General features: G+C 42.9%; 1 protein-coding gene across 7 annotated transcripts in view; it reads left to right on the forward strand.

The window, feature by feature from the left end:
- The first annotated feature begins 14,417 nt into the window (after nucleotides 1-14,417).
- Nucleotides 14,418-17,769, forward strand: part of MAP2K5 (mitogen-activated protein kinase kinase 5) — a 126,065-nt gene continuing 122,713 nt past the window's right edge. For 5 of the 7 annotated variants that reach the window (XR_014504579.1, XR_014504580.1, XR_014504581.1 and 2 more), the window contains exon 1: nucleotides 14,561-15,187. Coding sequence is in view for 3 of the 7 variants with exons in the window: in XM_083412139.1 (XP_083268265.1) it covers nucleotides 15,020-15,187 (168 nt within the window). In the remaining 4 variants the exon portion in view is untranslated. Of the gene's footprint in view, nucleotides 15,188-15,383; nucleotides 15,550-17,769 lie in introns of those variants that run through there. The other 2 variants (XM_083412140.1, XM_083412142.1) reach the window with 2 other exon arrangements.

Below are 17,769 nucleotides of genomic sequence, written 5' to 3' on the forward strand. Positions count from 1 at the left end.
CATTGTTGGGAATTGTCTTTGCTTATCATGTATCTTTTGGTGCCATATCATACAAGATATTGTTGCCCAACACTTGTAACACTATCCAAATGTGACTACCTCAGGGATAGCCTCCATGGTGCTTCTGGATTCTTTTGGATTACGTTTCCCATCAGCCCCAGCCAGAAAGGCCAATGGTCAGTGATGATAGGAGTTGTAGTTCTGCAACATCTGGAGGACTCAATGTTGGCTACCCCCATGAAGTAACATTGATTTTTAAAACAAAAATAAAACTGATATGCAAAGGGTGGGGGTTTCATTCCCATATAGGTAAACAAGTCATTTATGTAAAAGTCCAGAAAACCAGAGAAATGTGTTGGTTTTTTTTCATTTTCACTTAGTAGAGTTTTGTGCATACCATTCTGGATTACTTAAGTAGGTTGTGGTACTGAATGGAAGCTACATACAGACAGTTTGGATATATGTAATTGGTCCAAACTGAGCAGTTCATTTCAACTGATTTCAGAGATGGGTTTAAGCATCTGCTTAACTCTCCTCTTGAAGTCAATTGAACTTTAAAAATTAACTTTGGGTTATGCTAATGTATAGTTAATGCATGCAATGGTTTTGTGCTCTCCAACCAAATATGCACTGTGCTGTGGCCCAAACCACTGTGCCTCTTGGGCTTGCTGATTGTAAGGTTGGCAGTTCAAATCCATGCGATGGCGTGAGCTTCCGTTGCTTTGTCCTAGCTCCTGCCACCCTAGCAGTTTGAAAGCATACCAGTGCGAGTAGATAAATAGGTACTGCTGCGGCAGGAAGGTAAACAGCGTTTCCATGCACTCTGGCACTTATCACAGTGTTCTGTGCACCAGAAGCGGTTTACTCATGCTGGCCACATGACCCGGAAAGCTGTCTGTGGACAAACCCCAGCTCCCTCTGCCTGAAAGCGAGATGAGCACCGCAACCCCAGTCAAATTTGACTGGACTTAACCGCCATGGGGTCCTATTATTGCTTAATTGACAAAGAACAAAGTGTTGCAGGACAGATTAAAATTTGGCTGGCAGCACTAAGACTGTATGGATAAATTTGATTTAAATTAGTTCAGCAATTTTTCCCCACAGGAAGAGATATTTCTTGCATTGAAAATAAATATTGCAGAATTATTTTTAAAGCGTAAAGCTACAATGAAATGTATGCACAAGTATGTGTCTTAAAATGCTTACTTCAGATTTGAATTGTGAATGGCTTTGCTTTTCTTCAAAGCAACTGTAAACAAATCTGTAATCAAGGAAACACTTAACGTAGTATATTTGGTACCTAGGAATATTTCTAACACAGGTTAAATAAATAGTTTACATTGCGGAGTAGCTGTTATACTATATTAAGCTTCATTAATAATAAAAGTGAGTATTAGCATTTTGCTAGATTAGCGGGAACTGATTTCCCCCAGTAATGGGCAAAATTAAATAAGTGCAACTCATAAGTTTAAAATCAAATACTGCTCATTCATTGCTCCTTATTTTGTCAATATTCTGCTGTAAAGGTTTGGTCTCAACACAAGACTGATAAAATGTTTTTTAATTACCACACTATAAATACAGTTTTTCCTTGGAGCGGCCCCTCTGCTAGCTGCAGCGTATTTGATTTCTGATAATGGAGACTGCTGACTTTGCTTACCTGTTTTTCGATAAGTGGAGGCAACATGACTCCTTGTCCATACAGTGATGGGCATCCCTCCTTGGAGAACCTCTTTGACAAAGTACTCTATTGATCCACTAGAATTCAGTGCTGCTTGCAGCATTAAACAGAGACTTGATTTCTTGCTCTGCTCTCACTGTGTAACAATTAAGCAAATGTAACATTTTCTTTTATTACATGAAAATCAATGGACCTCTTGCACTTCTGAAGTTGATCATGGTGAGGGATGAACTTGGAAGATGGCTGAGGGCAGAGTTCAAATATAATAATATCACTTGTTGGATTCATTAGGACCAGTGGGTGACCTGTTGAAGTACTTGAAGGGAACAAATGCTACTCATAAAATGTTACACTTCTTGTGTATACATGAGAGAGTGTTTGTTCATTTTTCAGGGATTATTCCTTTGGGATTATCCCCCTTTCCCTTTTCAAACGACACCAAATTAGATGAGGAATTTGGCGCCTCTGACATTTCTATGGCAACAACACCTAAAGAACTCTATGTTGCTGACAATCTGGAGATATCCAGCACCAAATCTACATCTGGACCTTTGCCTAATGTTCCAAAAATTTATCAGAATGATCAGCCTTCTCTACTGTACTCCTGGCGAGACAGGATGGGCAGATCTTCTGAATTCAAATCTGGCTCTTTGTTGGCCAGTGATCCACATTTTATAACACATACCTCATTCCATAGCCAAAGATAGAACCAACAATCCTCCAATTAACCCAGGAGGGAAAGGGGGATTGACAGTTAATGAAACACCATGGGACTGTCCCCCCTGCTTGGGGGTTTTATCTTCTAGGGATACTTACCCTATCAGACCTCCACCTCTTTCCCTTACCATTTTGACCCAGGAGTCCTGGCCCAAGGATGACTTGTTATTGAGGGGATGTTACCCATCTATTGGGGAGGCTAGTATGGGATCTGGGATTTCCACAATTGAAGGGCTAGGGAGGAATGGTGGTGGGGCTAGATATCTCTATCAGCGAAGGGTTTCAAGATGCTGGATGGTTTCGTGGGAGCCGATTGAAACTAAATCCTTCGAAGACAGAGGTCCTATGGCTAGGTCGGGATGGCATGGGGATGAGGGACCAACTCCCTTCTCTTGCGGGGGCCCAATTAGTGCCATTGCCTTCCGTTAAGAGTTTGGGTGTAATCCTTGACGCCTCCCTTTCCATGGAGGCGCAAGTTACAGCAACAGCCAAGGTGACATTTTCCCACCTTCGCCGCATCAAGCAGTTGGTCCCTTACCTTTCCCACCCCGACCTGGCCACAGTGATCCATGCGACGGTCATCTCCAGGCTTGACTACTGTAATTCGCTCTACGCGGGGCTGCCCTTGAAGCTGTTCCAGAAACTCCAGCGGGTACAGAATACTGCAGCGAGGCTCCTCACGGGGTCTCTGCCATGGGAGCATATTCACCCAGTGCTTTTCAAGCTGCACTGGCTCCTGGTGGAGTCCAGGGTCAGATTTAAGGTGCTGCTTTTGACCTTTAAAGCCCTTCACGGCCTAGGACCCTCGTACCTACGGGACCGCCTCTCCTGGTATGCCCCACGGAGAGCCTCAAGGTCCATAAATAACAACACCCCAGTGGTCCCAGGTCCTAAGGAAGTTAGATTGGCTTCAACCAGAGCCAGGGCCTTTTCAACTCTGGCTCCGGCCTGGTGGAACGCTCTGCCTCATGAGACCAGAGCCCTGCAGGATCTGATTTCTTTCCGCAGGGCCTGTAAGACAGAGTTGTTCCACCTGGCCTTTGGCTTGGAGCCAATTTTATTCCTTCCTTCCTTCCCTCCCTCTCTTTCTTTTTTCTTTTCCTTCTCCTCCTGCGATGTGGCTACATTTTAATATTTTAATGTTCCATTATTTTAATGTTGTATTTTATTTTTGTTTTTAAGTTGTAATCATTCATCTTGTTTTTATTATTGCTTGTAAGCCGCTCTGAGCCCGGCCTTGGCTGGGGAGGGTGGGGTATAAATAAAAAATTATTATTATTATTATTATTATTATTATGGGGTGTCAACTAACTGAAACCTGCTTCCTTTTGTTCATATGGCTGTGTAGGACAGATGATGTGTGACTATGGGATTTGGAACTCAATGCCTCAATGTCATTTCAACATTCACTGAAAACGTGACTTTTTTTACACAGACTTTTAGGAATTGTTGACACAACTGGATAGGCTGGACTTCATATGTATTTCCTATTTAATTTAAATTATTGTTCTCTGCCTTATATCAACCAGCCCATTAGTCCATCTAGCTCAATATTGTCTAAATTGATAGACTGTGGCTCTCGAAGGTTTCAGACTCTCCCAGGTTTCCCTGGATATGCCTGGGATTGAACCTAGGGCCTTCTGCATGCATTGTTGGATGAACCTACTCCAAGAAGAGTTGGAAGCCAAGTGAGGCCCTTTAAGCCTCTGCTTCCCAGCCACTGCCTCCAGGCTCCTCCCACTTGTGAGAAACTTGAAAGGACCAGCGTAGTGACTTGGTGTGCTCACTGTGCCATTGGGCTGGCAACTTACTGTGAAAGGCACCTGGTTCCTCTGGGGAAGGGTCTGTGAGGTTTCTGCCCTGGTGCTGTGGCGTCTTGTTCAGTTAGCTCCTGCCTGCCAGCCAGCCTCAAGTTCTAGGGTCCCCTAATCACCCATATCCATCTCAGAGCCAAGAACCTGTCGGAAGGGGGGGTTATTGTTTTGTTGTTTTGGTTTAATTATTTACTTGTGTTTTATTTATTGTTTTAATTCTGTGAACCACCCTGAGATCTTTTGATGGACAGTATATAAATTTAACTACTACTTCTTCTTCTTCTTCACCTAGTCCAGCTTCCTAGCCAGTGACTGTGTATGTCCTAGTCTCTGCTGGGCTTTGAGGTCATGACACTTGTTTGTCTCGCACCCCAGGAAGGGTCCACACAGGACCCACACAGGGTTATATATATGGATATGTATGTATTTTTAACAATACATATATACCACTCAACTGTAATAAAACCTAAGCACTTTACCAGAAAATCAAAATAATATACGGTCTCTATAGGAACTGAGAAGATACAGAAATATTGATGTTAAGGGCCATTTGCACCTAGTATAAAATCAGCTTAAAAGAGTTCTCTTGGTGACTAAACAATTAGCAGCTCCAGGTCAACTTTGCTAGCTGAGGAACATGGATTAGTTCAGTCAGTTGGTCCAGAGCAGTTTCCAGCTGACGGCTTCAGGCTCGTGTTTCTCAAATAACCTCCCTGCCCCTCTATGTTACATAGTGAACTGCTTTTGGATTTAAGGGGAACCCCCAATACCCCTGCTGATTCTTGGCCATTCTGTACAAGTGGCCATAAATTACTCCTGGCATGCAGTTTATACCCACTTCTGAAATGTACGTGTGTTATATATTTAAGATGACTGGAATACATAATGACCCTTAAACTTTCAGGAAATGTGATCTGCTGTATTCTCCTTTGAAACACAATAGGATTGGCCTTGTACCTCTTGCTTTAATTATCTCTTTCACTCTATACAAGGATGATGTTTAAAAGAGCTAGGGGGGTGACATTATAAAGGCCGAGAACTTTGTTGTTAAGCGCGATGAAACAAATGCCGATAACTGAAACCTTAGTCTTAACTCAGTTGATAGGTATCTGCATTTTTTCAGCATCCCCTTTTAAACAGTAATGACTAGTGGGAGCATCTTAACCTAAACAAGTGCTTAGCCTGACATCTTACCTGGGTCAATGGTCTAAGGTATCGAAGTTAAACTGTGTTACTGTAAATTAATGGAAAATGTAACTGCGCTTTGCTGAAAGATCAATGTCCAATAAAGGCCACACAATCAAATCTTGTTGCAATGATTGAGGTCCTTAATTGCCTTTCAAAGATAAGGTGGTAATCAACATAGGTTAAACTGATCTTTTTTACTAGTTCAATTACATGCTAATGGCTTGTGCCAAGGCAGAATCTTTAACTACTTATATGTATTAAATCTTATGTTAGTAATGAAAAATTACTTAAGCTGCCCAATCAATAAAGTGAGAGTCTTAATTACTATATTTCACTTTTAGACCTTTTGTGTGTTTGACAAATTTGGTCCACTAGAGATTTCCCAACAATAAGAAACATTATTAACAGAAGCTCTGTTCCGTGGAGTATTGTTTGCTAATCCTAATGGCTGGGATTTCTTGGGTGTTTTGTGTATTTGTGTTAATGTCCTGCTTGCATTAATGTCTACTAATGTCAATATGTAATGGTCTTAAGCATCTATGTTTGTATAAAGATCGATTTCTCAGATCTGATGGGAATTTATTTTAATTCCAGAACTAAACCTAGCTTTAACCTGTACATTTTAAATTAAAAGCAATGAAAAAACAAAACTGACAGAAGTCATGGAGAGTTGCTTCATTTTGGCTCTTAGAAATGTGCGTAAATACACCATAGACTTGGAAACCCATTTGTCTTGGTGGTGTTTTTTTTTGAGCCCAATAATGTAAATGGGACCGTAGAACTTACCTGCCAGCTCAGCTGAGATATCAGCAAGTTTTGGCTCCTACTCTCCTTGAACTCAGTATTTTAGCTAGTCATTGCAGGAACTTTGTAACTCAGATTCATCGTGTTTGTGCTTGCTTTCCCCCTCATCCTCCTCTTCCCTTCTCCTTTTGTATCATATCTTTCAGACTGTAATCCTTAAGGTTGGCTTTATATTATTGATATTTGTAAGCTGCTTTGGGAGTCTTCTTTTGACTGGCATGCAGGGTTAAAATCCTTTAAATAAATAAGCCAACATGTAAACTAGTGAAGCTGTTCATTTAGATATTTAAGGGTTAGTGCTAAGGTACAATAAATAGCACAATCAGCAAAAAAAGGAAAGAAATCCAGTCTTTCACCTTTCAAAATAGTCTTGTAAAATGGTATTTTAGGTTCTATTTGCTGAAAAACTCTTAATTGTACACAGAAAGTAAACTAATGCCTATTGTCATTCATGATTAATTGACCCATTCCAATTGTTTGGAGTTGTTGACCTTGCAAAACCTGGTATTTTGTAACTTTAAAAAAATCTTCCATGAACACTTTGGAAGAACACAGTAAAGCTACTTACATAGATTAAATTAATGTACAGGTAGCCAGGTATATCAAGACCAAACCCTGAGTTGAAACTAGTCAGGAAAATTTATCAGTGGAATATGCTTATGCTATATAGATTTGTGAAGCTTGATTATTTACATCACTTATTTGCTAAAATTCTAATGTTAAATACATGGTGCTATATTTTCTAAAATAATTAAATTTAATGAAATAATATTAATGCTAAGAAGTGGCTCTTGAGGAATTCTGAATAGGTCATGAATACTTTATCTGATGGCATGCATGTTCCATTGACAATGTACAGCTAAACAAAGATGAGGTGAGAAGCATTTGCTACTTAAAATGGAAATGTGGATTGACACTCATATACAATGCTAAGTAAGGGATAGTACAGGGGTTGGGCCGGTTGTGGTCCAGCAGACGCCATGGTGGGCCGGAGTGTGTGTGTGCGCGCACACACACATGCACAAACGCTATTTCTGGTGTGGAGGAGGCGTGAGCAACTTCCCATTGGCTGCAGGAGCTTCCTGCAGCCAATGGGAAGCCGGCCAGCATCGCAGAAGGCGGTCCCTGAGCAGGCGACGGGGGTCCATGGGCAGGTTAAACAACCCCCATGGGCCGCTTGTGGCCCATGGGCCGTAAGTTCCCTTCCCCTGGGAGGGTATAACAGTCTTTCTGCTTTAAAAAAAAGCAAAGTAGCATGGACAAGCAGCCAAGTAGGCTTGCAACCGGGTGGGCTGCCTCCCTAAATTTTATCTGTAGCCTGCCCTAAATTTCCCTCTAAATAATTACATTTATGGTACATCCATAGCAACTGTCAATATTATATCAGCGTAAAGTTGATCTTGTTCTTTTAAGTTATCATAACGACTTTACTGGAGCCCTGGATTTGAATGAACTTATACTACATTTTGCAGCATTGAAGAAAATGTTTGTTATAAACTATGATTTCTAAACTAACTTTTGCTATAAACTATACTCCAGTTGTAGCTTATTCTTGTTTCTTCTGCTGGTGAGTTATTTTTTATTTTAATCTTTTTTGCTAATTGGTAGCAAGAAAGGTAACAATTGTTGAAGTTGCTTAGTGAATTTGTTTGAATGTTTAACTTGCAGTAAGGCTGCAAAAAATAAGGGTTAACTAAAAGCAGTTTATGAACCTACCTTATAAAGGCCTGCAGACCAGATAATCTACTTCCCTACTGTTTTTGTCATTGTTCCCCCTACCCACAAACTTACAGGCTGTGTACAGGCCTTAGATTTGCTTTAATGATGCTTTCACCATTTCAAGCACAGTTTATGAGCTCTGGACTGGTTCATTACAAAACTTTTCTTCCAATTATACTAGTACTACTAATTGAACCCAAGTGCAAAACGTGATATAAAGCACTTGTTAACACAAATGCCTGGCTTGCCTGCTATTCTGCCCCCTCCAAAGCTTTCATTAAAAAAAAATAGCACTTTTAAAGAAAAGAACATATAAAGTTTCTGTTTTGGGGGGTGGGAGGAACAGGTAGAATTATGAACGCTATAAAAACAACGTGCCTTAGTTAACCCGAATGCATAAATCTATTTGAATTCCTCTTCTTTGAAGAACTGACATTAAGATATGGTCATTATATGCCTTGTGATTCATGGGCCTTGTTACATATATGCTTTGTAATGTATGAATAATTTAGTAAGAAAAATCACAATAATTTTGTTGTTACTCAAAAATTTATAGCTTGGCAAAAACAATTACAGAGCCCCTGAAGCTGGTGGAAGGAGGTTGAGTAACATTGTTAATGTGGCCCAATCTGTACCTTTCATGCTGAATGTGTTCTGTAATAATGTAGTACATATTGCACTTAAGCACCTTTTCATTTTGTTTCACGGGAAAAGGGCAAAATTGACAGCCTGTTGCAGTGAAAGGAATGGGATGCACACACCAGTCAATGTACAGATAAAATAAATGATGTATTACTGGGTGGTAGCCCACTGTAACCAGGAGGGGGTTATAGTTAGAACAACCAAATATGGTCCAAAGTGACATTTGGAAGAAAAAATTGAGAATCTGATTATTGTCTGAAATATCTTAACTGTTGTTAAGACTAACAAAAATTAAACAAATGGATGATGCATTTGTGTATGCCAAAGGAGCCTTTTTTTCTAGTAAGAACCATCTTACCTTTGAGGCTGCGTACACACCATATTATTTAAAGCACATTACTTCTTCTGAGAATATTGGGAACTGTAGTTTGCTAAGGGTGTTGGGAATTGTAGCTCTGAGGGGTAAACTACAGTCCCCAGAATTATTTGGAGAAAACAGTTTGCTTTATACGTATGGCGTGCATACAACCTGAGTTATAGCAGGCAGAAACATTAATACTCTCCCAGGCCATTTCTGACAATTAATGGTCAGTCTATTCTTGATCTGTTTGCTTTGGATCCACTGTTCTTATTATTATTATTTAGGTGTTGGCTTTACTGTGATTTTTATATTGTGCTGTACACTGCTTTGTGATTTTAAGTGAAAAGCAGTATTGAGATATATTTCTAATAAATGTGTTCTCCCTGCACTACTGTACATATTTGATCTGCTTGTTATTTGTGGAGAGGGGAAGGACTTCATTCTTGCTCTTGGTACTGATCTGTTTTGTCACCATGGTTGGGTTCCGTAGAGCTATTTCAAGAGCATGCTCTGGATTGGATGGATATTTACAGTTGGGGTGGGGGGCTTTTGAACTACAGACCCCAGTGCCATAACTACTTGAGTATCCCCTACATGCGAAGACAGGCTTTGGTGGATTGAGCAGACAAGACCAATAGTGGATCCAACGTCAAGAAGGTGGTTTCTGCATGTTCTGTTGAGTGAAATGAGGGACAGATGGGGCTCATCAATCAACCTGGGAAGGTAGCCCATCTAGGAGAAGGAAAACTCCTGATCCTAAACCTCTACTGCCTTGTGGCTATACTCATTTGTGAGAAAGGATTTGGGAGTAAACCCTGAAGAACCATCTGTACCCACTGCCTTTTGGTACATCTTCGGGAGAAGAAAAGGCTAAGTAGTAAATCCTACACAAATCAAGAGTGGAGTCCCTAAGGCAGCTGGATGGCGTCTTGTATGCCTCCTTCTGGCAACTCCTGTAGCCCAACTGGTGCCAAGTGTATTGCTCTGCTTTCCTTTAGACCACATCAGCGAGGCCAAGAGGGGGATATTGTCTGGGCAACCCAGGACCTCGATACACACTCCCTAGGCTAAAGCAGCAAAAACAACACAGGAGGCGTTATAAAGTTATAAACTCAGAAGTTATGAGCTCAACCAGATTCGCATACAGCCTAGCAGTTTAACTTCACCCTCAAAGGCACACTCCTCCATTGTCTCGGGAGGCAGATGGATGCCAACAAGTGCCATATTTCTGACACAAACGGCTTCAAACTTTTATCAGTTTTCAAAAGAAACTTGCCATTGTTGCCAAGTGGAGTAGGAAACTGCTATTTGAGAAATACAGTATGCCTTGGCCATGCAGAATGATTTGCACATATTTTTGGCTCCAGGGCTGTTTTGGGGGTTGATAAAAGAATGTATGCACACACTTCTGACATATTTGAATTTGCCTCCCTGGGTCATTTCAGGCTTCCCCAACCTGGGGTCTCCAGACATTTTTGTGCTGGGAGTGCTTTCAAAGTTCTGTCTGTGTCATTTGATCCATATTTACTCATTCTCACATGCAAAGCACCGCTTGATGCTGCAGTAATCAAGCATACTAGCCCCGTGACTCTATGATAGCATATATTGGTAAAGCTTGGAACATACAAGTGACATTTGGGAAATTGTAAGTTGGAGTCTGGTAGAATTAATTCATGCTTCTCATCTGTTTAACCTTTGCACTATGCAAACTCCTTTGGTACTGTGCTTTGAATAAATTAATCAATAAATGTCTTAAGGGGTAACTCATTGACATTAAGTGATCTTGAGTATGCAATCTAAGTCAATGTCAGAGTCATTGTTTTATAGGACTAGAATATTTTTTTCTAAGCTCTGTAGCTGGTTTGTTTGTTCCTGTATTCTCCATAGAATTGAAAACACTGCTGCTTTGCAAATATCTGAGGTGCTTTAGAAGGAAAAATATTAAAAAGCTGAAGTTTGATTACTGCTGTCTCAATGCAAACTGGAATAAGGAACTGCGGCAGAGAATAGCCATGTTGAAAAGCTACATAATATTTATGGAAATCTGGTAAGTTGAATTGGTTTTCCCTATAGGTTTATGAATGAATATATATATATATTAGGGTGGGACTGTAAGGCCATAGAAAAGCTGTGATTTCATAGCCTATTCTTTACAACTTAATAGAAAATGAATTTTCATTGAATGGTACATAGGGACTTCTGGCAGAAGGTTCATTTCAACAGCACTGAAAGTCCATGTGGACAGTCACTATTCCTGGAATATTCTCAAGATGAGACTATTAAGGGTTTTCGGGGGGTTTTTGGTACCAGTTTAAATTATAAAGTTATTGAACAGAAAGATAATTTATCTTCGCTAATGGCCATTCAAGGATTAAACTTAAAAAAGCCCTAAACCATCTAGAATTTTAATGAGTGGGAGCCAAAGACTTTCATGAATTATATCAAATATTGCTAGCAGGGCTCTTCTTTATTTTTCTTCTTTTTTGGGGGGGGGATGTAATGAATTTGAATCAAATTATGAAGTTCGCCAATTACCTTGAATGATAAAGACTACAGCCTATTCACACGTGGTATTGTACTGTATGAGCATCTCTGTTTATTTTGCAGGAGCTGACACGCCCCCCCCCCTTTTTTACAAGTGCAAGGCATTATAGTGATACCTACCACATGGTGTTTGCACTCAGTATGTGCTAATCAGAGGATTACTGCTACTGAACATGGAGGTTCTGTCCAATTGTCATGGCTAATAACCATCTAGACTTGTGACCATAAATTTACCTTGTGGCAATGAGTACCCAAAGTTAATTCTTCATCGTGTGAAAAAGCATTTTCCTTTGGAAATGAACTTAATAGTCAATGTATTTAATTGGATGAATGCTAGTATTAGGGCACTGGGATGGATGGATCACTTACTCTACTGTTCATTTCCTTATGATTTTTTAATCTGTCCTAGAGATGTGTTGGGCAAGGGGAGAGGGGGTTGCATGAGAAATCTGGGATAGGTGCAGCAGAAGAAAGGGACTCTTGGGCACCTGTAAAGGTTTCAATGAGCAGGATTCACAGCAAGTCTAAAGGCTTAATCCTGGATAGAGTCAAGAGCATATCTTAAAACAACCACCAAACCAGTGCATAATAAGATAATTTGTTTTGCTTTCTTGCTACTTTTGACTTGGCAGAGCCATAAGGAACATGGATTTTGGCTACCAATATCCAGAAGCTATTTTGGATGGGATGGGAATAAACTCCAGAGAAGATGGAGGCTCTGTGGGTCAGGGGATCTACTAATCCAGGTGTGTTAGACAGGGTTGTCATTCCCATGAAGCAATAGGTCTGCAGCTTGGGGTTGCTCTGGCTTGGGGAGACTCCTAAAATGGGGTGGGGAGACAAATGCTAAGAATTAAGGAACCTTTGAGCATGTGAAATCCACCTACAAAAAGCAGCCACCACTTCTGGTACACCCCCAAACATTCTTTTTGAGAAACATTTATCCTTTAGAGGGGCAAGCTTCTTCGTTGTTGATATTGTTAAATAGCAGTTAGAATCTATTGTTGGTCTACTGCAACTCACCCAGAGATCTACCAATAGATCCCACTGTACCTTCTGCCCACCCCTGTCTTAGACCCACTAAGTATGCAGGTAGGGGGCAACTTAGTAACTTCATCTGGCATGTCAGCTGCACCCTTTTCTGGAGCAAGTGCACCTGGCCCCAGCCCTCCATGCTCAACACTAGCCATTGAAGAAGTCTGCAAAATACTGTAACACGCCACCCCAATCTCCACGAGCGACACAACATTACAGGGGTTGCAGCATGTGGAGTTCAGTCTGTGTTCCCTTTTGGGACACGGAGGCACACCAAGAGACTGTGGTGTCTTTTTGAAATATGGTTTTATTTGCACATATATAGATGGAGGGATTGCATTCACATTCTTGGAGCGTCTGGCTTGAGGGCAGCATTGGATTCATAAGACAGCAAAAAGCCACCTTCAGTGTTTCTTAGTTCCAGCCTGTCATCCCCCGCTCACATGGAGTTCTGCCCCTAATCCTCCTTCTCCTTGCTAACTGATAGGAAGGGCCTCTCCTAGCCTATGTCATTCAAAGTTGAAACCCTGAACCTGCCCTTTGCCTCTTCCCACTAGCACTCAGCAAAGAAGGGGCAGCAACTCCCCTTGCCTGGCTGTCTTGCCCTCCTTGAAGGGCCATGCGTATTTAGCCAGCTCTAAATCCAGGGCGTTTCTGTGTTTGGCAAAGTTTAATCCAACCTTTATTAATTCTAACATTTACTATATCCAGGAATTTAGGGAAATCTGGCCCCCCCACCAATCCAAATTCATAACAGAATTAGAATGTGTCAGCTGCGATTTGTCTGGGATAACAATAATAATTTTATTATTTATACCCCCCATCTGGCTGGGTTTCCAGATAGGCTTACAACCTATCTAAAAACATAATAAAGACATCAATCCTTAAAAATTTCCCTAAACAGGGTTGCCTTCAGATATCTTATAAAAGTCTGATTGTTGTTTCTTTTCTTGACACCTAAAGGGAGGGCGTTGAACAGGGCGGGCCCCACTATTGAGAAGGCCCTCAAAAGATCAAACCACATTGTGCACCGCCCAATTCTTTGGGGAAAGTACCAGTACCAGGATTCTTTGAGGAAAGCAGTGCACTTTAAATGTAAGGGACATATAAAATACATATGCAGCCACATGGTGTGTGTGTGAGAGAGATGCTGTAAAGGTGCCAGAACTCCCCCAGGCTCAGAGATCTGCCCTAGATCTCCCCTTTACCACTGAGAATCTCCTTGGTGTTTTACTACTTGGTGGGGGGAAGGTGCTGGAAAAGGGAGAGGGCTTTTGCTTTGGCAGCACATAGTATATTTTATAGTGGCTGCTCTAGAAGCTGGTCTGCCCCCACGGCTGACTGTTTTTCAAGGGGGAAGGGAAGAAAATTAACATTTCAAAGCTTTTTAATGTTTTGGCTTTTTTCAATACTCTCAATCTTCAGCCAAATCAGGCTTCTACAGCAGCTTACAAACGTCAATGATATGTGAGTCCCTGCTCTCAACTTTAGTTCCAAAGACACAACACAAAAGGAAAGAGAATGTGGAGGGGAGGAGGAAAAACACAAACACAGCTACACATTATACAGTACCTGTAAAAGGACATTCAAACATATTCTTTCCCTTTCAAATAAATTTGGGGTGCTGCAGTTTGTTAAGGGTTGCTGGGAATTGCAACCGTGAGGGGGTAAATTCCGGTGCCCAGAATGCCTGGAGGGAAAAGTATGTGTTTGCAATGCTCTTTAAAGGCTTGGTGTGTACACAACACATACATTACAGAGTTCTTGGAATGACCTGCTGTGAAAGAAAGACTTTCAGGAAGAGGAGAAGCTGAAAGCTGCTGGTCCTTTCGGTGGAGCTGATGGAAAAAGTTTTGCTATGGCATATCTATAGATATATATATGCAACCTACCTAGTACGCGCACACAAATAGTGGTGGTTTTCATTGTGGGTTTCTGCACACAATGCAGGCACGCAATGCAGAAATACGGGAAAAGAGACTTCAAAAAATAAATAAGTCTGTATTTGAGCGATCAGGAAATATCCGCCGTGTATGCTGGGGGGGGGGGGGGGGAGACGCGGCATGGGTGACGTTTAGCAAAGGCGGCCTAACTGGGGTGAGCAGCGGGCGGGGGGGGGGGGGAGAGAAAGTGTCATTCCGCGGGGCATCGGAGCCTCCAGCCCTTGAAGGGAAAAGGGGCTGCTGTGGCGCCGGCGGGGGCGAGGCCCGGCTTAGGAGGCCGTCCCCGTTGCGGCGAAGGGGGCCTTCCTGCCCCGGCGAACTGCTGCCCGGCTGCCCCCTTCCCCGGCGCAGCGGCGGCTGCACCATCGCCGGCGCCTCCCCTCAGCTTTCCCAGCCTTCCTTTCCGCGACGAAAGCGCCCGCCTGGGCCTAGTGGCGCCTAGGGGGAATCCCGCCCGGCTCCTTCTTCCTGCCTTCCCTCTCAGGCCCGCCTCGGCCTAGTCCGGGCAAGCCATGTGAGCGAGCCTCCCTCGCCCGCTCCTTCTCCCTCGGCCCCGGCGGCTGCTCCGGGGATGCTCTTACTGGCCGTGGGCGACGCCGACGCCGCCTCAGCCGCCGGCCCCAGCCCCGCCATGGAGCCCCCCAACCCGGCGCTGGTCATCCGCATCCGCGTCCCGGACGGCGGCGCCGTGGACTGGACGGTCCACCCGGCGCCTCAGCTGCTCTTCAGGGACGTACTGGTGAGTGAGAGAGGAGGAATATGGGGCTGGGGGGTGTCACTCGGGGCACCCCTCCCCATTAGCTCGGGCGTGAGGTGCCAGGGAAATATGGGTGGGTGGGTGCCCCGGGTGCGCTGTCTATTTCGCCTCAGGAACCGCCGCTATCCCGGGGGAATTTGGCGGAGTAGCGGCGGCTTCTTCCCTGCCACTTACCCCGCATTTCCACCGCCTTCCGGTGGGGGGCTTCGGTTTCGAAACGCCGCAACTACCCCTATTGGAGATGTGGGGTTGGGGCGAGGACCGGATATCTTCTTGCTTGTTCCGTGGGGTTTGTTTTACGTGCCTTCTCCCCCCACCCCACAACCTACACTCCGGATTAACAGGTGGTTATCTCCATCCCACTCTACCCCGCAGCTGCTGCGAAGTAGACCCGGGCTCCCCCTCTTTTCACTTGCAGCAATGGAGAATTTCAGTATTGTCCAGTGAATTGGAAGCTCCTCTTCCACGCAGGGAGGTTTCAGAGAAAAACGAGGAATTCTGCATCCAGATTGTAAGCTGGTTGTTGGAAATTTATCACATTTTTCCTTGAAAAGTGTTAACCTGGGTTACGTTGGCTGTTGGCATTTTGATGCCTGTGAGGGGCCCAAATCCAATCATGTTTTTAACGTTTTAATGGTTTTATTACATATTTTTTATATTTTTAATTGCTATAAAGTGTTTTGATATTTTTAAATGATATAGGGGTGTACAAATATTTTAATAAATACACAGCCGTCTGGAAGCACCACTTTATCAGAGTAAACAAAAGGCACAAGATGCACCAGCTTTTCTGAAACACAGGTTTGGGAGAGAAATGTAATAAAGCCTTCAAACTTGCTTCCTCTCAAGCAGCATATTGTTTTGGGTTAGTGAATACACTTCCCAGATCACAATTGTAATGTTGATAACTCCCCACTCCTTTTTTATAGCAATAATGACTTGTGATGTGGTGTGCAACTCCAGGCATTTGAAGATGAGTAGTTGTGGCGCTGTGGTCTAAACCACGGAGCCTAGGGCTTGCCGAATCCCCACCGGCCCCTGCTCCTGCCAACCTAGCAGTTCAAAAGCACGTCAAAGTGCAAGTAGATAAATAGGTACCGCACTGGCAGGAAGGTAAACGGTGTTTCTGTGCGCTGCTCTGGTTTGCCAGAAGTGGGTTAGTCATGCTGGCTGCATGACCGGGGAGCTTTATGCGGTCAAATGCCGGCTCCCTCGGCCAGTAAAGCGAGATGAGCGCCGCAACCCCAGAGTCGTCCGCGACTGGACCTAACGGTCAGGGGTCCCTTTACCTTTACCTAGTTGTGTTAGTCTCCTGCAGGAAAAACAGTCAAGAGTCTCGTGGCACCTTACAAGAGTAAGTTTGAATCAGAGCAAACTGTGGGTTGATGTTTATTCTGATTCAGCAGTAAACAGTGGATTTTCCAGGCGAGAGCAAGGGGGCAAATGAAATTTCTCTTGGACCTGTGCCAGGAAATCACAGGAAAAACAGAAGTGTGGATGAGCCCGTATGAATGTATTATGGCATAGGTTTTTATGGACTCAGGCCTACCTTGTTAGATTGTGAAGTGCAATCTTGGTTGGCAGATATGTAAAGGAGAAAATTGTAAGATGGGACTTTAATGGCAGTGAGAATAACTAGTGTCTGCAAAGGATAATTAGTTCTTAAATATATGTTAAATGGGTATTGCTTTTAATGTTTTATAGTAGCAGACTGGTGATATGATTTCATTAACACCTGTAGTGGGACATGGAAGCATTTGCAAGAAACATAGATAGCACAAATACTCATTGGTAAGTCAATTAGTGCATGTAGTGTGATAATTTGTCCTATGCATGTTTACTTGGAAAGAAGTTCAATGGTGCTTGCTCCCAACGACTGTGCGTAGAACTGCAGCTTAGTTAAAAGGAAGAACAATTTTTTAACTTTTGAATGATGGCAACTTCTTTTACAGTGCAGAAAACTGGTGATGTGTGGTAGATTTGTATGAAATTAACCAAAACCACCAGGCAGACCTGCTTTACGTTCTTCTTGCATCACACAGACAGTTTCCACAAAAAAGTTCTGGTAAATATTTCTGAGGTTCTCTAATATTTAGGTTCAGCTGGTTGATCAGTGAGGCCGGGGGGGGGGGGATCCTGTCATCTGGGCAGCCCAGGACCTCCATACACCCTAGAGAGGTCTTTTTGGTGCTGCTAACACAGAGGTTTGACTTCACCCCCAGAGGCACACTCCATTGTCTCTTGAGGCAGATGGATGCCAACAAAGTTAGGATCCGCTACTAGGTCACAGCCTGACCTAAGGTGGGTGGCAACAGCAAAAAAGTTTTGAAGGTCCTCAAATGCACATTTAGGCAAAAGGTGAGTCTGGATTCTGAAAAGAATACTGCTTAAGAATCTGGAACAATCCCTTTCTTTCGCAAGAAGGGACAAAGTTTGGCCATAGTGCTATACACCTGAGCTTCCAATGTCCACAATGGCTTCCCTTTTAGAGTGCTGAATTTTGAGCTTTTTGTTTTTCTCTCCTTTGGCTGATCTAGTACTCAGAGAGTCATGTAATAACAAAC

This window comes from Podarcis tiliguerta, assembly GCF_965153285.1.
Source record: "Podarcis tiliguerta genome assembly, chromosome: 14".
Classification (NCBI taxonomy): Eukaryota; Metazoa; Chordata; class Lepidosauria; order Squamata; family Lacertidae; genus Podarcis; species Podarcis tiliguerta.